The 21033-nt window shown below is 40.1% G+C and overlaps 10 protein-coding genes across 10 annotated transcripts; 3 read left to right on the forward strand and 7 right to left on the reverse strand.

The window, feature by feature from the left end:
* Positions 1–1171: 1171 nt before the first annotated feature.
* On the forward strand, positions 1172–3997 carry BRETT_001988 (uncharacterized protein; the record flags this gene model as incomplete). The annotated part of the gene is made up of 1 exon (XM_041280526.1): positions 1172–3997. One exon carries the CDS (start codon positions 1172–1174, stop codon positions 3995–3997), a length of 2826 nt encoding a protein of 941 aa, XP_041138317.1.
* Positions 3998–4125: 128 nt separating this feature from the next.
* On the reverse strand, positions 4126–6549 carry BRETT_001989 (uncharacterized protein; the record flags this gene model as incomplete). Its single annotated transcript, XM_041280527.1, has 1 exon — positions 4126–6549. The coding sequence occupies one exon, from the start codon at positions 6547–6549 to the stop codon at positions 4126–4128; it is 2424 nt and encodes an 807-aa protein (XP_041138318.1).
* A 329-nt stretch (positions 6550–6878) lies between these two features.
* On the reverse strand, positions 6879–12245 carry BRETT_001990 (uncharacterized protein; the record flags this gene model as incomplete). Its single annotated transcript, XM_041280528.1, has 1 exon — positions 6879–12245. The coding sequence occupies one exon, from the start codon at positions 12243–12245 to the stop codon at positions 6879–6881; it is 5367 nt and encodes a 1788-aa protein (XP_041138319.1).
* Positions 12246–12812: 567 nt separating this feature from the next.
* On the reverse strand, positions 12813–13388 carry BRETT_001991 (uncharacterized protein; the record flags this gene model as incomplete). Its single annotated transcript, XM_041280529.1, has 1 exon — positions 12813–13388. The coding sequence occupies one exon, from the start codon at positions 13386–13388 to the stop codon at positions 12813–12815; it is 576 nt and encodes a 191-aa protein (XP_041138320.1).
* A 192-nt stretch (positions 13389–13580) lies between these two features.
* BRETT_001992 (uncharacterized protein) lies at positions 13581–14401 on the reverse strand (the record flags this gene model as incomplete). The annotated part of the gene is made up of 2 exons (XM_041280530.1): positions 13581–13618; positions 13687–14401. 2 exons carry the CDS (start codon positions 14399–14401, stop codon positions 13581–13583), a joined length of 753 nt encoding a protein of 250 aa, XP_041138321.1.
* A 358-nt stretch (positions 14402–14759) lies between these two features.
* Positions 14760–15113, forward strand: BRETT_001993 (uncharacterized protein; the record flags this gene model as incomplete). The annotated part of the gene is made up of 1 exon (XM_041280531.1): positions 14760–15113. The coding sequence occupies one exon, from the start codon at positions 14760–14762 to the stop codon at positions 15111–15113; it is 354 nt and encodes a 117-aa protein (XP_041138322.1).
* A 121-nt stretch (positions 15114–15234) lies between these two features.
* On the reverse strand, positions 15235–16371 carry BRETT_001994 (uncharacterized protein; the record flags this gene model as incomplete). The annotated part of the gene is made up of 1 exon (XM_041280532.1): positions 15235–16371. One exon carries the CDS (start codon positions 16369–16371, stop codon positions 15235–15237), a length of 1137 nt encoding a protein of 378 aa, XP_041138323.1.
* Positions 16372–17370: 999 nt separating this feature from the next.
* BRETT_001995 (uncharacterized protein) lies at positions 17371–18006 on the forward strand (the record flags this gene model as incomplete). Its single annotated transcript, XM_041280533.1, has 1 exon — positions 17371–18006. One exon carries the CDS (start codon positions 17371–17373, stop codon positions 18004–18006), a length of 636 nt encoding a protein of 211 aa, XP_041138324.1.
* Positions 18007–18099: 93 nt separating this feature from the next.
* BRETT_001996 (uncharacterized protein) lies at positions 18100–19014 on the reverse strand (the record flags this gene model as incomplete). Its single annotated transcript, XM_041280534.1, has 1 exon — positions 18100–19014. The coding sequence occupies one exon, from the start codon at positions 19012–19014 to the stop codon at positions 18100–18102; it is 915 nt and encodes a 304-aa protein (XP_041138325.1).
* An 877-nt stretch (positions 19015–19891) lies between these two features.
* On the reverse strand, positions 19892–20750 carry BRETT_001997 (uncharacterized protein; the record flags this gene model as incomplete). The annotated part of the gene is made up of 2 exons (XM_041280535.1): positions 19892–20443; positions 20475–20750. 2 exons carry the CDS (start codon positions 20748–20750, stop codon positions 19892–19894), a joined length of 828 nt encoding a protein of 275 aa, XP_041138326.1.
* Positions 20751–21033: the final 283 nt, after the last annotated feature.

Raw genomic sequence — 21033 nt, forward strand, 5'->3', positions numbered from 1 at the left:
ATATGATACTTAATGAAATATACCAATATGACATTTTAAAAAATACAAACCAACTGAATGAATAAGGTTTCAATAAACTTTTAACATTTTCAAAAATCTTTTAATAGAGGTTTCGCTAGGGACTCTGTTCATTAATAACGTACTAACCCTTTTCCCCATGTGTTTTTCATCACAATCGTAATAATTCACCATAATTTAATTCCTAGTGAAGGTGTTGATTCAGTCGACACAGGAAACTTCATACCTCAGATATACAACATGGAGAAGCGTCGTTTAATAGACGCACTACTAATACCTAAATATTCCAAAAACAGAACGCGATAATCCGCAAAGATAAAAAACTTCTACCGGGACCAGTATAATACGTTTAAGTATGATATATATGCTATCCAGCATCCTTTTCAATTGCAAAACAAAGATATTTAACACAATACAATAGCGCAACATGTTTTGCTTGAATTGTGGTAGGTAGAACACTTCATGTCTTCTGATATCTAATGCTTTAATTTGGTTGTTTGATGACGTAATACGTGGAAGTTGCGGCCGACAATTGGTTCTCATGCCTAAACTATTATGAATAGAAAGTCAAGAATATTTTACGTCGATTCAGTTATATTGTTCAGGAAGTAAAACAAATTTGGACACCCTGATATTAAAGAAATACTGCCAACTTGGTGAGCATCAGGGGGCAGATAAAATAGATAATGTTAATTTTAAAGTCCGAAAGAAGAAGACACGCGGCCCTGGAATAACATCAAATTTGAAATTTCAATATAAAAAAAAAACTAAGCAGAGAAAAAATTCACTCGTTTGTTTAGAGAGGGAAAGGTACGTAGCGAAGCATGGATCGATCTAGGCATATTTTTCTTTCATACGAAAGCCTTTGCTTAGTTCTTTTTCAACTCGATAATTTTATCAACAAGTGATAACTACTTATTACAAAGCAGTGGACTTTCTTTTCCTATTCATCCGGGTTTCCAATTAGGCTCACACATTGGTATATTAGAGTGTAAGTGCTTTGTTAAGTGCGGCACCGGATTTTGAAGAAATTTCACCATTTTTTTTTCTGAACAGGTCTAAGCTAAAAGCTGCAGGACTACAAAGGTTTGATGACCATATCCAGCACCTCAACAATTGAATAAACAATATAGAACGGCAGTACACACACAGAATGTCGGAAAATCCATATTCAAGTACCGTTGAGATGAACTCGGTTGATACCGAGGAGACAGACCGACTAGCTCCATCTATTCCTATGAATCACACCGAATCAAGCAGCTCAAGGTCTAGTAATAGTGCCTCAGCCAAGTACTGCCAAAAGACTATTGAGGAGACTGCGCGGGACTTTGGTACAGATATCACAGCTGGACTCTCTTCCTCCCAGATACCGTATAGGAGAAGCGTTTATGGAATGAACGAGCTTGCTAAAGAGGAGAAAGAGTGGCTACTGCTTAAATTTCTTTCATCCTTCTACACTGATCCATTGATTATGCTTTTGATTGGCTCGGCATTGATTAGTTTCTACATGGGGAACATTGATGACGGTGTCTCGATTGCCTCGGCTGTTGCAATTGTGGTTACTGTTGGATTTATCCAGGAATACAGATCTGAAAAGTCGCTCGAGGCTCTTAACCAGCTTGTTCCGGAAATGGCACATTTAACCAGAGATGGTAACACTGAGACTGTTCTAGCTACACTTCTTGTCCCGGGAGACCTTATACACTTTGCTGTTGGTGACAGGATTCCGGCAGATATTCGTCTGACGGAAGCTGTTCAACTTACTGTTGACGAAAGCAGTCTTACAGGAGAGACTAGCCCGGTTTCGAAGATATCCGAGGCTATAATTCCGGCTGTTGGTGATGCAAACACTGGAATCTCGACTCCAGGTAGCATTCCAGTCAATGCTAGAAGCAATATAGCATTCATGGGCACCTTGGTTAGAGATGGACATGGATCCGGAATAGTCGTTGGAACGTCCAAGCAGACAGCCTTTGGTAGTGTGTTTGATATGATGTCCACCATAGAGAAACCAAAAACACCCCTTCAGCAGTCTATGGATAAGCTTGGAAAGGAGCTTTCTGCCTTTAGTTTTGCCGTGATCGGTGTGATCGGTGTGATCGGTATATTCCAGGGTCGTTCATGGCTTGATGTGTTTCAAGTTTCTGTTTCTCTTGCTGTTGCTGCCATCCCTGAAGGTCTTCCAATCATTGTGGCCGTCACTTTAGCTTTAGGTGTTCTTCGAATGGCTCGCCAAAAGGCAATTGTTAAACAGCTTCCTAGTGTTGAAACCTTAGGATCGGTCAATGTCATTTGCTCGGACAAAACAGGTACCTTAACACAAAATCACATGACAGTTGTCAAGGTCTGGACTCCAGATATGGAATCCAGTTCATTGGAGGTGGATCACGAAAGCAATTATTCATCAAGTATGACAAAATCTCTTGAAGCCCTTTTGGTGACGGGACTATTTTGTAACAATGCCAAATACTCGGTTGAAAAGCAGTGCTTCCAAGGAAATCCAACCGATATTGCCCTACTTGAGATTCTCGAGAAGTTTGGATTGTCAGACTATAGGAATAGCAGGGAGAGATCTAACGAGCTCCCATTTAACTCCTCAAGAAAGTATATGGCTGTGTCAATTGAAAATAGTGACAAAGGAGATAGCACGACGTTTGTCAAAGGAGCAATTGAGAAAATTCTTGCCATGTCAAAGACGTACATAGCTAAGGATGGAGAAGCTAGGCTTCTTACCGAGAAGACAAAGAATTCGATCAACATGATGGCTGATAAGCTTGCCGAAGGCGGTCTCAGAGTTTTGGCTATGGCTAAGTCATCTAGTAAATTTGCAAAGATTCCATCCAAGCTTTGCTTCTGCGGTATGGTGGCAATGAACGATCCTCCAAGGCCTTGTGTCCGTGAATCAATTGCCTCTTTGATGCAAGGAGGTGTGCATGTGATCATGATTACCGGTGATTCTGAAACCACTGCTTTGAACATTGCAAGGAAAGTTGGCATGCCTGTTACAGATCCGCAGAGATGCGTTCTGTCTGGAGAAAAAATCGACTCAATGACTGATCAAGCACTTTCGGAGGCTATTCAGTACGTTTCTGTGTTTGCAAGAACTACTCCTGAGCATAAGCTTTCTATTGTGAGGGCTCTTCAGATGCGTGGAGATATTGTTGCTATGACAGGTGATGGTGTTAATGATGCACCAGCATTGAAATTGGCTGATATTGGTATTGCAATGGGCCAGAATGGTACAGATGTGGCTAAAGAGGCTGCTGATATGATTCTTACTGACGATGACTTCAGCACTATTTTAAATGCTATTAAGGAGGGTAAGGGAATCTTCTATAATATACAGAGTTTCCTTACATTCCAGCTTTCTACGTCTGTTGCTGCTCTTACGATTGTTGCATTATCAACAATGCTAGATCTTCCTAATCCTTTGAATGCAATGCAAATCCTTTGGATTAACATTATCATGGATGGACCTCCAGCACAATCATTGGGTGTTGAACCAGTTGATCCCGAGGTTATGCAGAAACCGCCAAGGACTAGAAATGACAGAATTTTGACTATGAGTGTCATTAAACGTGTGCTTTTTTCGGCATCCTTTATCATTATCGGCACTTGTTTAGTTTATTTCAGGGAAATGTCGGATTCAATTACACGCAGAGATACTACAATGACATTTACATGCTTTGTTTTCTTTGATATGTTCAACGCATTGGCATGCAGATCAAAGACGAGATCAGCTTTTGAATTGGGACTTTCGAACAAGATGTTCAACTTTGCAGTTGGCGGCTCAATTATTGGACAGTTGTGTGCAATCTACGTTCCATACTTACAATCCACATTCCAGACGGAGGCTCTCTCGTTTAAAGATATCTTGTGCTTACTTGTCCTATCCAGTACTGTGTGGATTGCAGATGAAATCGTTAAGCACTACAGGAAGACTAGAAATGTATTTCCTAATAACGCTCGCTGGGTTTAATAGAGTGACACCTGACGAGGATATGCTTTTTTTTACATGCCATTGTTATCTATGTAACTATAAATACAACATACTGATGAAAATGTGATTATTATTATCGTACTTAATTTTACAGGGCACATCTACGCTTACTCATTAATAAGCTTTTCACTAAGTGCCTCAAGATCTGTGATACCTTCGGGTTTCTCCATTTCAATGACGTCGTCTTCTTCTTCGTCTTCATTTGGAATTCTTGCTCTTTTGGATGGCGGCTCAGCTTCTTCTTTTTCTTCTTCCTCGCTTTCTTCATCTTCAGCACTTCTCTTTCTCTGCTTTTCTTCAAGTTCCTCCTCTTCCTTAGCTCCTATTGCGAGATCTCTATCCAAATCAGGAACATCATCTTCCACACCTGACTGACTTTCCTCTGCACTGGAAGCTTGGTTATCTTCATTCTCATTTCCTAGAACAACATAAGTATGGACCTCATCATCTTCCTCAGCTTCTTTAGCCATTCTCTCAATCTCCTTTCTCCTTCTCTTCTTTTCTGCCCTTCTTTCCTTAGCCACATTTTTATCTTCAACATCAGCAGTCTCTAACTTGTTCCGCTCCTCCTTCAAGAACTTCTCCTTCAACTGGTCAACTGGTCCTTCTTTTTCCACATCTTTCATATTCTGAAGCTCATAAACTGGATGGGCATTTCCACTGTCATCAAAAACCATTTTGGACCCCTTACCCTTCAACTTAGCGCTAAGCTTCTTTGATGTAGCTCTCTTTATTGCTCGCTTCGAAGTTGCATTATATTCCAACATAGGAAGCTCTTCATCGTCCACCTCTGACATCTTTCTTCTGACCGTAAGGAACTCATCATCATCATTTCCATCCTTTTTACCGGCAGTGTCTTCAGTCATCTGTAAATAATGCTCAGAGAGCACACTTTGGTTTTTCCTTTCGAACATTTTGTCGTACTTGGTCCTACTTTTCTTATCATCTTTAATATCGCCATTCTCGTCAGCCGTTGCCAACAGTCTTAGCTTACGGGAAGCATTCTTCTTCTTCTTCATTTTTAATAATTCTGATTCTGATAAAACCTTTCCCTCTTGGGCCCGCTTCAAGAACTTCACGTTTGGTGTACCCGGAAGACCTAAAGAGGCCGCAAACTTCTGCAATGGCAGCTTTGTAAGATCAAAAACATCCTTATCTTTTTGAACGAAGATAGATTTACAATACGAAACGAATGCCTTCTGGCCAAGGTACTTCAATTCGGGACTTTCAAAGCATAGAGACTGTAATTGACTCCTTATGCTTTTCTTCTTGGAACCTTTAACTTTTAGCTTCATAACTTCGATCCGCTTGGTGGAAAGTCTCTGAAGATACGGCTTTTCTTCACTTGGAAGCAACATCAACATAGATTTTCCTGAGCGACCAAAACGGGCAGACCTTCCCACTCTATGAACATATGTAGCTGCATCTTCCGGACAGTCAACTTGAATAACCCAATCAACTGCAGGGAAATCCAAACCTCTGGCTACAACGTCAGTAGCGAAAAGACAACAGTGACTTGCATGCGTGAATGCCGTAGTAGTTTCAAGCCTAGCCTTCTCTTTTTGTCGTCCATGAAGTTTAAGGAGCTGAATACCCGGTCTTAACTTTCTGAAGGATTCGTATGTAAAATGAACTTGTTTTGATGATGAGAAAAACACTAAAATTTTAGACTTTAGGTGTGACTTAATAAAGCTCCACAACAGATCGACTTTTTCGTACAATTCAGTGGACACATAATACTGATCAAGACTTTCGGGAGTAAGAGACTCATTATCCGCAGAAGTTGATATGTACTTCGGATTCACGAGAGAGAGTCTGGCTAGGTCTTTAACTGATTTTGTTTGTGTAGCAGAAAACAACATTGTCTGTCTTTCTGGAGGAAGCTCGCTCAATATGCTATCAATGGTCTTCTTGAAACCCATATCAAGAATTCTATCTGCTTCATCAAAAACAAGCATATGCAAATTATCCAACTTTAAAGAGGCAGATTCATCCATATGCTGTAAAATTCTACCCGGTGTTCCAACCAATATATTAATTCTTCCAATTCTTTCCCGCTCGAACTTGTAGTCTTTTCCTCCAATGACCAAACCTGCCGATAGCGAACAGTATTTACCAATTTTTAGCAAAACCTCGTATGTTTGAACAGCCAACTCCCTCGTAGGTGATATAATAAGAGCTCCCACTCCATCCATTTCGTCCCATTTGTCGTAAGTCAATCTCTCTAATATTGGAACAAGAAATGCCAAAGTTTTCCCGGATCCAGTTTTGGCTGCACCTAGAATATCTTGACCTTTTAAACATATTGGAATAGCCTCGCGCTGAATATCTGTAATATCTATAAACCCAGACTCTTGTAGGCCCTTTTGCATTTCCTCTGTAAGTGGGAGATCCGAAAACTTTGATAAGTTAGGATGATCTTTAGGATCAAAGCTCTCAGCTTCTTCTTGAAGTTCTTTTAACTTCTCGAAATGCTTTTTATGAAATCTCCGCCTATCTCTTCGGGATATCGAATGTGGGTGTTTTGCCATTATATGATTACAGATGCAACTTCTAATTCCTTTAGATGAGTACTTTAAGAAGGGAGGATGGAATAATCTTAAAACATGTGTATTTGGTTCTAGCTCCGTTCAACTGTTTTGCGGTTGAAAACTTTCATCCTCAACAATAGAATTAATTTTTTTTTTTTTTTTAACTGAAAGATTTCTGATTCGACCGGACTTGGACTAATCCTTACTTATACTTCCTTAGTTCTATACCTTATTTGTCTTATACTCATCAAAAATATAATACATTATAATCGTATACATCTTTCCACATTATCAATAATCTATAATTTTTAAAAAACGCACCTCTTTTATTAGTTTCTGGTCTTAGTCTTCAGCAACTGCATTCTTCTTCTCTCCTGTGCGTTGTCATATCTCATCTTTTTGGCCAACTCCGTGTTCTCAAATTTGAACTCAGAACGGACCTGACAGAATTCATCCTTCAGTAGATCCGCAGCAGTTGGACGTTTCTCTGGATCAATTTCAAAACACCTTTCAAGGAACTTCATACCACATGGACTGATTCTTTTCTTTGTCTCTTTTGAAATAGGAGGAGCAGATTTCTTTCCCAATCGAAATATTGCACCAGCTGCTGCAAAATCATGCCATGGCCTTTTACCTGCATACATCTCCAAGACAACACACCCAAGAGACCATATATCAACCTTGGCACTGTAACCATTGTGTGCTTTCGCATCTATAATCTCAGGTGCCATCCAAAAAATCGTTCCTTGGAAAGTCATTGCCGACTGATTCGAATATATATCCTTGGACTTCTTACTGATACCGAAATCAGATATCTTGCAAACACCATCATTCTCTAAAAGAAGATTATCGGCCTTCAGATCACGGTGCAAAATTCCCCTGGAGTGGATGTATGTCAACCCTTGGAGCACCTGTTTAGTTAAGTAACGAATTAAATCCTCAGGGAATTGTCCATAGCTCCGAATCAAGTGACCCACAGACCCACCAGACACGTACTCTAAAAATATGCTGTACGTATTATCCTTCATACCAAATCCCAAATACTGGACAATGTTCTCATGATCCAAATCCTTCAGTGTCTCCACCTCGGCCTTGAAACTTTTCACCAGCTCCTTCATCTCTCTGTTATCAAGGAATCTCGATGAAATTGTTGTCTGCTTGACGGCTATCATCTCACCTGTAGTGACATTCATTGCAAGATACACCTTTCCAAATGTACCCACACCAATAAGTTCACCCTTAACCCAGGCAAATTGTTTAAATCTCCCCTTCTTATCGCGTAGTTTGTTCACATACACCTCTGAAGAGGTCCCAGGAGTCACCTCTATCACCTTTTGACCCCACATCTTAGTGCTTTTTCTTCTCAACAGATTTCCGCCACGTCTTGCAGAGCTCTGTCTCATTACAGCCTTTCTCTTAGCTTCCTGGGCAACTATACGAATACTCTTCATCCTATGGAATTGTCCCCCACCCAAAGAATTGCTTTTATTAACAGTTCTGTGAACTTTTGGAGTAGTAGGTTTACTTCTAAGTGGCTTTCTCTTGCGGTGTTCCTTCATTACATTATTCTTAACATCTGGATGTTCCACTATTGGCGAAACAGGTGGGGAAACAACTTCGTCGATAATCATTTTGTCAAGATCCGCATTCGGAAAGTATAACTCCAAGTTGTCATAGACAACCTCAGCAGGGGGTCTAATATCTAACGATGAATCCGATGAGGAAAGAGTAAAGGACAGTTCTGAAGAATCGGTCTTGGATCTCGATGTGTTCGAAGTACTCGTGGAGTTCATGCCAAAGCTTTTATTCTCAACAGCATCAGATATTGGACCGGTAGCTTGACCAGAATTTCCGGAAGGTTTCTCAATTGCATCCGATGAAAAGGAAACGGCCTTAACATCCTTAGAATCCAATTCATGCTTTGTATTACTATCGATGGTTGATACATCATCATCATGATCGCTTGAATCTTCCTCTTCTTCTGCGGAATTTGCATTGGCCAACGGTTTCGTTGGAACTTTTGCAAAAAGATCACTGTCTGAACCAGAAGATGACTCGCTTGATGTACTGCTAGAGTCCAGCTCTGGAGCATCGGCGAAGTTCACTTCGTTTTCTGCGAATGGATCGAACCGGCTTCGAACAGAAGCGGTTGTGTTCTTTCTCCTAATTGTTGACTTCCTGGATAGACTTATCAACTTTCTTAAAGAGCTTCGTCTTTCCATAAGTTCCAGTGTCTCAGGTGGGAACGCTGGAGGTGGTTTTCTGTTGACTTTAGAAACAGATTTCAAAGACTTTGAGCCTGAGGCTTGGGTGTCATCTGGAGGAGGTGGTGCACTTCTTAGTGCAACCAAATTTGCAGCTGCTCCGGACATTGAAAGCCTTCTGGAAGAAGACATGTCAGTTGATGGAGTAACAAAAGGTGTCTTTCTTCGTTGATCAAAGTCAACCTCTTTCCGTTCAGATCTGATCACTCGAAAAGACCTCATTCTTCCATTTTCTCGATCTTCACTTGAACTGTAATCACCAGAGGTCCTGGCAATAGACTTTGCTCGGGTGATTGAAGGACTTCTTTTCTTGAGCTTCGACCGTGATATGCTGCCAGAAGGTGCTCTTCTCAATGAAGTTGTCCTGGCAAGATGATCTGAGTAGCTCGTGGCAAGACTACCAGGAAAGGCTGTCGATGTACCTCTAAAGGACATTTTCCGCTGAGACATGACCGATTTCTGTCTTCTTAGTGATCCCTGTCTTGTTGTATCATAGACGGCACCTTCTGATATTGATCTCCGCGAAGTATTCTCGTTTTTAGTGAAGTGCGCTTGATTTGGTAACAGTATCTCTTCGCTGGCCTCATCTACGTATGCCGGATGTACAGACCTCTGCTGCTGCTTATTATCCTCAGCTAGGGTTGCACCATCAGAATCAGTTTCTGAATTTCCCTTCAGCGAAATCTGTTGAGTCGTAGATAATTCTAACAGCCCAATTCCATCCTTGCTGGTCATCGGTTTCAGCTTGGTTAGTGGCTGCACGTATAACTTACACACGCCGCCAAAAAATCTGGAATCAAGCAGTTTCTGAAGTTCTGCTTCCTCAAGTGCTTCACCTCGTTTGCAACCGAAATCGGTGAGATAAAACCTTGAAAGCTCACCATCAGTGAATCCTAGCTCACTAGTAAACTTATCCTTCATCTCATCAACAGTTTTTATTGAGTCCACGGCAACGGCTTTGAATGACACGTTATCTGCAGTAATTAAAATGTACAACTTGGATTCCTCAGCTTCCCTGGAAGGCCTGAATTTATCATCCACAAAAAAGTACGGGGCCTCACTTTTGCCCGATTGAGCTAGTTTTCTGGTCGAAGCAGCAATCTCCTTGGCCTTCCTTATATTTGTAGCAGATAATGACACATGATTTTGGTTATAGTGAAGCTTTGAAGTAGTGATAACTGGAATTGTTACGCCTGCTGGTGATGGCTTTTTTCCCACGGGCCCAATCTTCTCAAACGCGGGAACAGACTTCTTTCCCTTTGTTGTGTTTCTACGGCCTGATAGAAAATCGTCTGTGGACTTCTTTTTCTTTTCATTAAAGGTGTAGTCTCCCAGAAACATACTAAGTCTTTTTCTCTCCCCTTCAAACGAAGTTCTCCTTGATTTCTTGTATTCCGAAGGGGAAAACATAGAGACCAAGGATACTGGACTAACTGGTGATTCTTCAGAAATTGCAACTGTGCTACTAGGCTTGCTTTTGCCAAAAAACTTGTTGAAAAGTCCCTTTGGAGTACTAGCATCGGATATTGAACCTTTAGACTTGCTTCTAGAATGAAGAGGGCCCTGAGCAGAAGTCGGACTTCTATTCTCTGCAGAATCAGATCTGACATTCACCGAATCAGTATTCACACTAGCTGACATTTCCGTGCCGCTAAACATGGATGTGGTAGCAGAACTGGACCGTTTATGCCTTCTGGTAAACCTTCTGACAAGAGATGGTGAATGAGAAAGTGAACCAGAAGCAGTCATGGGTCTTTCGGACTTTACTTCATTTTGAGAGCCAGTTGTCAACTTTGGAATCGACTGACGATTTACTCTCGTAGAATATGAAATTTCTGCATCTTTTAGCTTGCGAAGCTGAGGAATTGGAGCAGATGCAACTGGAACTAGCCGCTCTCCAAGATTTCCATGAGGAGAAGCAAGAGTATTCGAGGATGTCAAAATGTTGTTATCAGATGGAGTAATATGAGATGAGAATTTCGACCCAGTGGATGTTAAGGACTTCGGTGATAGCTTGTACTTGTTGTTCAAAGACGAATTGGCAGACGAGTCCGACTTTCTTCGAGATTCCTCCACCTTTGGCAGTTTCGATTTCCCTAATTGTGAGGCAGAGCGAGCCACATTAATTGAAGTACCAGTTTTATTATGAACTCCAATAGTGGAGGATCCGCACGACTCGGTTGATGATGCAGTGAAATTAGACAGCTTGCTGTCGCTGGAAAGCATAGATGTTGGCGATTGGACTATTGAAGATACCATTGATATTGGGGAAGTAGCCTCACCTGTTGATGTAACAACTGTGATTGATGGAGGTGGTCTGTATATAATTTGGTGTGCTATCTCCTTCCTCAAAAGCTGAAGAAATCTTGCTGGTGTGGAAAATGTATCACTAGTGTCAAGCCCTTGCAAATACATTCGAAGGTTCTCATATGATTGCAAGTTATAAAAGCGGTCCTTTTCTAAATGGTACCGAGAGAATGTTTGCACCCAAGTCTCGTTGAATTTGTGAAGTCGCAACCATTTCACAACAACCTCCATAGTACAGTTTTCAGGTGTATCCAGTGTGACAGAATTCTCACGTTCATGTTGAGATAAAGTTTGGACACCCCTTGTAAGCGTTTTCGATGAATGAAGGTTATCATCCGCCGGTATTGATGCTGAAATTGGCTCATCCTCATCACTATAGGAATCAGAGGACGAGCTGGCTGTAGGCATAGAATGAAGAGACAGAGACCACCGATCGGGTATATTGATGCTGACACTATCACGGTAGTTACTTCTTTTTGACATCGGTGATGTATCTATCGATGACTTTGAATTCACCGTTTTCCGATTAATATCTTCAGACTCACCTGAATTGTGCAGTTTACCTATTCCTGGATCAAGAGTCGATGGAATAAATTCCGGCCCTATTGTTTCATGAGCAGAACTGAATTCATGAGAATGCCTATCTGTACTTGTTTCGTCGGCAGACTCGAACATTGAGCTGCCTGAAGTGTCCGTTGAGTTCATTAAAGAAGTAAACTTACTGCTAACTTCTGTATATATCGGAGAGGTATTATTGGTGGAATCTCGGCTGGCTTTCGAAGTTGGAGTATGAACATTCAATTTTTGAGTATCTGCAGTCGAAATAGATGACTCCTCTTCAACTTTATGGTTCGATGCATGACCAAATTTCCTGCCACTATTCCATTTTTCAACGTGTTTGTTTCCTGCTGAAGTCCGTCGTGCTCTTGCCTTAGTACTATGCTTTTCCGTTGTGTGTTGGTGAATATATCCCATAGTGGCCTGGTGAGGATCAAGATGAGCTGGTGTTATAGATGCGTACGGTGAATCATCAGTTGAATTCAGTGAATATGAGTTGATTTCTGACGGAAACTGATCGTAAAGAAACTCTGGAATCTGGTCTTTCTCATTAGTCTTTGAACTCATCACCAATTCCAATGCCCAAAGAGTTTAAGGAAAACAAAACTGATCAAAGAAACTCAGCCCAAGATATACCACTGTGATTAAGAAAGTTCTTTGACTCAAATGTTCAAATAAAAATGTATTAGAATTGTGTGTGTGTACGCCGACTATCTATCTTCCTTATCTATTATAAATAAAATAGCAAAGAAATTTTAGCGCGCGCCTAATAATTGTACGAGAGGGTTCGGAGTATGAAAAAGTAAAAGTCAAGCATTAAAAATATCCACCGTATAAATTAACCAAATATATTGTATCTAACAATCAGTGGCCATAGTTTTTACCTAATGCTTTGCAAATCGTATGCTGTCTTTATAATATATATAACTATTGTGGTGTTTATACTAAATTATAACAATATGTCCATGTCTATTGCTATTTAGATATATGTACATGCATTTACAGATATGATCCAGGGCGACCGTAATAAAGGTGGCTAAATTGTCTGGACTTGAAATAATTGACCATGTGTCGGCACACTAAGCAATATAGCCGAGTCACTGAATGACTAATAGAGTACAGTGGATGCTGTCCTTAAACGTTAAGTTTTAACTCAGTTATTCTGATTTTTGTGAGGTCATGCTTCACCTGAACATGTCTGGTATGTCTATTTCTCTTCTTTGTAATCTCCTTCACATACATAGGATTCTTTGTCTTCTCTAAAATTATTCCTTTGATTGTAACTGCATCTGATGGTAATCCTTCTTTGACGTGATATGTGTAGTTTCTTGATCCAACTGTTGTAATATCTGTAAACTGAAGTGCATCCCCAATATCTGCATGTTTCATTCTAAAAGGTAATATAATAATGTCTCCCTTAGTTACTAAGAAAGGACGATTATGAATGTTAATTGTAGCATACAAGTTCTGCTCGTATTTGAGAGGTGTCAAATCTGGAATTTGTACAGCTTCATTAATCTTCTCAGAATTTGGTGAATTTGACTCTTTCAATGGCCGGCTTCGTTCAGCATCTAAGTGCTCCTGATTATGTGCGAAAAGTGAAGAATGTAAAGATCTAAAAGTGGTGTTTCTGCTCTGTAAGGTATATGCTTTTATGAATGAGCTTCTAAATCCAGTCTTGAAGCCAACACCACATATTCTGGAAAGCATGATGTCGAATAAATAATATAGGTGACTAGTTAAGTACACTCTGAAAGACTTGTTATAATGTGTGGTTTACTTAATGTTGGTTTTACATTTCTTCGCTTATTCGTCTAGTTGATAACTCTGGCTGTGTGCCAAAAAAAAAAAAAAAGACAAGGGTGAAAAATGCTTTTCAAAGCATTAGAAACATCCGTACATTTACTTAACATGACTTTTAACCATAATATGCGCAATGGCTGATCATTGTGGATTTTTAGACAACTATATATAAAGATGCAGAATGTTATAATCCTCCGAAACTTACTCGGACTTCTTCTCAACTTCCTTTTTGTGCTTATCCCCTCTGCAAGCTTCTTCATCTGCTTCTTTCTCTGCTTAAGCATATAAGAGTAAAGAGTGTACGATCCTGGAACATATATTGCTAAGCAAGCAATAAGGAAGTATTTATACACGGCACCATAAACGAACTGGGCTTCGTCTAAACTTTTGTAGATGATGCTGACCTCAGATGAAATTCCCATGGGATACAGAACTGTAAATAGACTGTATCTGAGCCATGTCAACTTTTTAGGTGTATTGTCATGTGTCAACAACTTAGCGGCGTAATAATAATATCTAACCGTTTCGGTGGTCGACCAAGCGATGCAAAGAGTAATATAAACCCAATGATAGTTTCCTGGAGAATAAGGAAGAGCCTTGAAAATTCCCAAAACAATAAGTAGTCTGGAAGCCACTTGCATCACGGTAGTAAGCAAAGGTGACTTGACATTACCAACAGCAGAATTATAAATCTCCACAACTGCACAGCATTGAACTAGAACAACCCAATTGTTTGTTAATGTGAACATTTCAGGCTGACCGAAGAAAATCGCAGTTATGATAGTGTTGAGAAGAATGAATGCCCAAAGTCCACCGGAAAGCAAGTTATAGTTTGTAATCCACATTGGAGAGGTTTGCTTGGGAGCAGTCGAACCAGATGGTTTCGCCTTCATGTCTTTAGACTGTTGCTCTGATGGCATTTTGATTGATCAAGGTGGAAATTGTATATGTGCAACAAGGATGTGTAGTTATGAAAGCCCAACATTTAAGAGGATTATAGAGATACGCGAATATTATGGTAGGGTTAACTTTTCATATGTCCCTCATATCCTATTTTTTTTTTTTTTTTTTTTTTTCGCTAGTTTTCTATTTAGGTACCTGATTTTTTAAGACTTGTGTTCGTTTATGACGTGTTAAGTGAAGATTATAATTAGACATTGATTTACGTTCCGAAAGCAAACAGATTTATTTCTGCGTCATACAAAGCGGTATCAATACTAATATAGCTGTATTTCACTAGTATAAACAAGTCATTTGTCAATATTTGCATAAAACATCATGACTCCGTTATCGTTGATACTCACATTACTATTTACCGTGTCATACGTACAAGCTGATATATTTCAAAATCTGTTTGGCCAGCAAATGAGACAACAGGAAGAGAAGTTTGACTATCAAAAGAAGCAACTAAACTCAGAGTGCAGCAAGTATCTCTGCCCGGAAAGTTTTGCTTGTGTTTCAAAGCCAATCGACTGCCCATGTCCATTTCCAGATTCTCAGCAGAAGTGTATTCTTCCCGATAGGCAAAATTATGTGTGCATAGCCAAGACGGACAAAGCAGATTTAAAGGGTTTCAAAGGTGAGATACGAGATTGCTCGTGGGTCAGAAAGGCATACAAGGGAAAGGTGTGAATAGGGGACTATGCACAACACACATAGTAATATATAGATAATCATGTTTAATCCAAAAATCTACAATGAACCTCGCTTGTATAAATATATTTGTATCTATTTATGTATGCAATGAGAGAGTCTACACTCTCGTACGACTTGGCGTCCATCTCTTGTAAACAATCTCCTGGATCGTGTACAAGTTTAGCAATCGGATCAAGCCCTCGGGATCGCGTCCATCCAAAGAGTTCCAAACCTGTTCGAACATCTCCTTGGAAGGTGAATCAACATAGCAAAGAATCATTGTTTTCTTGACAGCAGACACAACACGAAAAATAGATCCGAAATGCGTCCAATTTTTCAATCTTTGCTTCGAAGTGTTATTCATAACGGTAACGGCAAAAGCGGCATGATGGAAAGGTGGGCCCCTCTGATATAAAACGTAATCCGAAGAGAATTTGAGGCCGCTCTTCACACACCATCCCAAAGACTTGTAATGCATGTAAACGACAAATTGAATCAAAAAATCATTCTGTGGAGAAGCGTTACCAAACTGTAAAGTCTGCTCTTTCAAAAGCCTGATTGTTGAAAGCACCTTGACTTCATCACCCTTGCCAGCAGTCACTCTCGCAGCACCTATATAACTGAGAAAGAGAGACTCACAGTGGGTGAGCTGCAAATACTCGATATTTCGAACTGTGTGACCATCTATCATAAGCTCTCGATCTTCCGCACGAAGATTATTTTGATTAAAAGAACTTGATGGAGGACGAGCTCTACTAATCAAATCACGCCTCTCACTCAACTTTGTACGTTCAACTTCCAGCTCTGCTAGTTTGTCCTTATCTCCAGATAACTTATAATTTCTCTCGCGCAAAAGAAACTCGTTTCTATCTTTTTTATATGCTTCCCTCAATTGTCTTCTGTACTTCACTATCTCCTCACCCGTTATCTCCTTTGCATTAACTCCCAAAATACGCTTTTCAGCTCGTGCTATCCATGTGGGCTCTGAACGTGAAAGTGAGCCCTTGCCATAAAAGCCGGACTCCCAAAGATAGTTTGCATCTTTGCAGTTTGTCACTTTAAAGCAGCACTCCTCCTCATCGTACAGAATGTCAATTTTCTTGTTGCAAAGGGTGATTGCTTGATAAATGAAGGAACAGGCTGCAACAACCCAAGACACTGGATTTCCTGGATAAACTGGCGGTATTTGGATAACCTTAATAGGAAGGGGTCTGGTGAATCTTTCCAGCTTCTCGCTGCTATGCTTTGTAGACATATCTGGCAACGAAGTTAAACAATTAATTTCACACAGCGATCATTTGTGGAAAAGCAAATATAATCTGATGGAAATGAAATATCGGTGTTAGTAAACTGCACACATTACACAATCCCGGTCCCACTTCACTTCTGCAGAAATTTGAATATATTTAGATTATCAGATACCGTTGTAGTCATGTAGTGCTCACACAAACCAAGTACGAAAACAATTTCAAACCCGGATTCAAGCAACTAAGTAAAAGTTATCATCACTTAAGTTTCAAAATTCCACTAAAAAGCAGCTCTATGCACAATCTGTACTTGCTTCAATTTGCAAATTCAAGAAGAATATTAGTCTACTAATTGGTTCTTCAAAGTTTTATGTTGTTTTCTCAAAAAGAGAGTAATGTTATGCTTAGGGTTAAGTTATTGAGGAGAGGCATTTCACGAAGTCTCGAAAAAAATATGGAACGAACACGAAATTTTTTTTTTCTCGCCCAACGCAAGGGTCTTATTTTCAGGGTTTGGTGGTAAAAATGTGTTGGTAAAAATGTATAAGTGGAATAAGATTAATGATTCAGATATAGGAAAATTAACCAAGTGATGATCACACTACAAAGCGGATAAACAACAAGATTATTATCACACCTTTGATTCCTTCAACCGCTTTGGATAACTGAAATTTTAGTATCCAAAATCGAAATATGCTGTACCATGCAGCATAATGCAGGATACCCTATCTGCCGCACCAGTACACCTAAATAATTTTACTTACGATTGCGTGATCACCCATGATTCAAAGTGATAAGCAGCGCTTGCAGCTTCCTAGGATTGATCACAATGCGTAAACATGGTAGAGTGAAATGAAAGCGTAAATTTTGCGTAATTGTCGACGTTATCATTTAAAAGAAAACACGAAATTTTTATTCTGAATTCAACTTCACTCGTCGGTGTTTACACACCCAACTGGGTTAGTTAGCTCTATACACATCGAGTATAAAAATATACATATTAAAAGATGACCGTAAACGACACTCAGATAGAAAATAGCCTCACTTGGGATGAGCTGATAGATGAACTTCAGAAAATTTTGGATGTTCCAAAGCATCTCCGTCCAGCTGAGATAGATCATGCCAAACTGCAAAGTTTGATGGACAGATATAAATCTGATCGTAAGGATTGGGGAAAATATGCCTTACAAGAAAGCCACAAAGGGTACACCCGAAATGGAGTGATAAACTTTGGTGATAACGCCAACCTGCTTATTCTAGTTTGGAATCCAAAAAAAGGTTCTGCAATCCATGACCATGCGGGAGCACACTGCATTATGAAAATCTTGGATGGAAGTTTGCAAGAAGAACTTTTCGACAATCCCCGAATCAAAGGCCAGGGAAACGAGGTGGTATGTTACGATAAGCATCCAATGAACAAGAATCAGAGCAGATATATCAACGACTTGATAGGGGTCCATAGAGTCACCAATGTCGGTACAGTTCCGGCTGTCAGCCTCCACTTGTATACTCCTCCGTATGCAAAATTGTACGGATGTAACATCTATACGCAAGACGATGGGCATTCCTCGCATGTCGACATGTCGCGTCTTTATAGTTGGCAGGGTAAGGTTATAAACAATAAGTCGTATTCCACATGTTGAAAAGCGCTTCTTTTCTCTTATAGAATTCATATATTGCCAATAGATGTCTTTTGCGTCCCAAGTATATACAACTAAAGCACTATTCTGTAATAATCATAAGTTCCGCGTCTTTGCCGCCCAGTATTGAGCACGATCACTGTCTGCAGAGCCGTAAATATGCTTCAACTTGTTGTTTATCTTGATTTCAAGCTCGTATCTCTTTTTCTTCAGAGCTTCCCTCTTCTCGTGAAGCTTTTCGCGTGCAAACTTTAACTTTTTGTAATCTGTAGACTGCGCAAGAGGCGATCCCTCATATGTATCCGGCATCAGCTCATCAACCACTTCAATTTCACGCCTGAGCTTGTTGATTTGAACCGTTAACTGTTTAAGCCCGCTTGTAAGTTCTTGAAGTTTTCTATCTTCTTGTTTCAATGTGTTGTCTTTTCCCTCCTTGGTTTTAATTCCCGAAGAAATTTCTCGGTACGACTTGATTTTGGAGAAATCTGTCACTGTATCTTCATTTTGTTTTGACGACCGCTTTGCAACCTTGATTTGTGGTGTTTCGTCTTTCTCCTTTGAAGAAAATGCTGCCGATGTACTTGCTGTGATTGAACTATCGTTCATATTGGAGTACTCCGAATTTTGAGAGTCAGCCGACGTATCATCCCCATTATTTGCAATTTGATCATTCGTGGAATCTGCAAAATCTGCCACTGAACCACTGAATGTCTCATACTCAAGATCAAGACCCGAGGAATCTGGTTTACTTTGTAATTCGGAGGATGCCTCAGTGTTCGAACGATGTGTAATAGAAGGTTCAGGGCTCAGTTCTGGTGAGTCGGAAAAAGACTGGTTTTTGTCTAATTTCTTTGCAACCCGCTTCACCTGGCTTGACACGTCTGATAATGATACATCGTTCTCCTTAACCTTCAAAAGAGACTGTACCTGTGCAACCTCTTCTATTCCATCGTAGTTGTCTAAGTCTGGAGATGCCTCTGAGTTGCCTTCTAATTTATTTACTCTGCTCATGATTGTAAGCAAATGGGAATCTAATTTGTATAGCTAGTGAGTGATGTGCTTGGTTTGGGATTGCAAAATTGTTGCTTAAACAGAAAATCGAAGAAATAAAGATGGATGCAGTTGAGGGAAGAGTTGGATCAATAAAAATAAATCAAGACGTAAAGCAGTAAATACGCAAACAATGGTGAAGGAGTTGATGTGCGAAAAAGATTCGCGTTTGCAGAAGGAAATCTAGCGGAGTAAAGGCAACCTCGTGAGTGAACGAAAAACTTTGAAAGAGGAAAAAGATACTGATGATGAAAAGAAGAAAAAAATAAAATAAGAGAAGGGAAACGCGTTATTCCCTATAATGAGAGCGTGAAATGGAAAAAGAGCGAGCGTGTTCCTGTTTTCATGAAAATGTAATATGGTACTATACATCAGATTATGTAGTATTTCACAGGTCAAACAACTCAGAACACCAGAAGAAGCGAGTGTACGCACATAAGATCTGATAAACGAAATATTTGTTTTATATTATAGAAAGTACAATGTTTATGGGTTATAAGTACTGGTTGTATATACCGAACAACTAACCAAATTTTTTACCCTGTGCCTGTCAGGCCCGACCCGGACCAACGTTGTTTTACTTCATTAAATTTTTTTTTTTTTTTTTTCTACTGCGACTCCAGCCGATACGGTAGCCTGAAAAACAATTGAGCCAAGATAAGTGAAAAATTCAGGAGTCTCCACACTATTTAATAATACTTGTAATGGATCCAGATTTTCACATATTCTTGGATTCAACGTGTGTTTCTGCATCATACACCTGACCGCTTTTTCTTATTACCACTGAATTTATTCTTTCTTTTTCCGATCTAAGAGTATTCAAGTTGCCTTGGCTAAATCAGCTCCGTGTTAGAGTAACAGTAGCAACAACCGAGGTGAGAGTCATCGTAGTGTAAGGGGTATCATCATCGTATGACTCTGTTTCGTCATCCTCTGCATAGTAGACGATACACACACCATTACCTGCCGTTTCTGTATAGTAAGGAGTGTACGAAACACTGTCTTCAGAATCGGAACTCGAAGGGAAGGAGTAGCTGACAGAAGCAGTCACTTTCTGCACACCCGAGCTGCTCACAGGTGATGAAGTTATTGTAGAAGATGCGGAACTTGAAGTTGTGGACTGTGTGGACTGTGTGGATTGTGTGCTCGACGTGGAGAATGCGGAGGATGTAGAATTTTCAGCAACGGTTGAGGCTGGAATCGAGCTTCCAAAGTCACTACCTGTACTGCTGTAATCGTAACTTTCCGTCTCTTCGGGACTGCTGTTTTCACTACTGGTTGCAGTTGCCTCTGAACTTGCTTCTGCTGGGTCGGTTGCAATTACAGCAGATTGTGTTGTTGTCGACTTTGCAACCGAAGAAACAGTGGTGATCTCACCATTTTGTAGCGTCTTTGTGGAGTAGTAAGTCTTTCGTCACAACATAGGTGGTGGCAGGTCTGATTGTCGAAGTATAGACGACTTCAAGATATGTGCCATACTTGCCATCAACTGAAGTGGTCACGGTTTTATACCATGCACCAGCTGGCATGTCTGCAGTATCAATGTCTCTTCTTCCCAATCTGACTGCTTTACCTTCATCATTCCGGTAGTACATACCATCCAATTTATCTTCTTCATACCCATTCGGCTCAACTGGAGCTGCAAACACTTCGGCTAGAAGTGCCGAGCCCAAGAGAATGATGTTACTGAACTTCATTTTGTTATCAAAGATTATTGTCGTTGTCGGTGAAAGCAATTGCAAAAAATTATCGCTATATTTATGTACTTTAATGTGATCGTTGATAATCTTGTAGTAGTCTAACAGTTGGTTTGAGTCCTGGTTCAAGCAAAAGAATGAATGACTGTTTGAATACTAATGTGACTTTGATTATAACTTGTTTGTTAAGGAAAATGAATGACTGATGTTGACGATAGCCGAAAAGGCCCTTTCAAGTCCCTTACTTCTGTTCTTTTCTTTCCTTGGGAAAAAAGTAATTTTG

Source organism: Brettanomyces bruxellensis, chromosome 9 (genome assembly GCF_011074885.1).
Source record: "Brettanomyces bruxellensis chromosome 9, complete sequence".
NCBI classification, from domain to species: domain Eukaryota; kingdom Fungi; phylum Ascomycota; class Pichiomycetes; order Pichiales; family Pichiaceae; genus Brettanomyces; species Brettanomyces bruxellensis.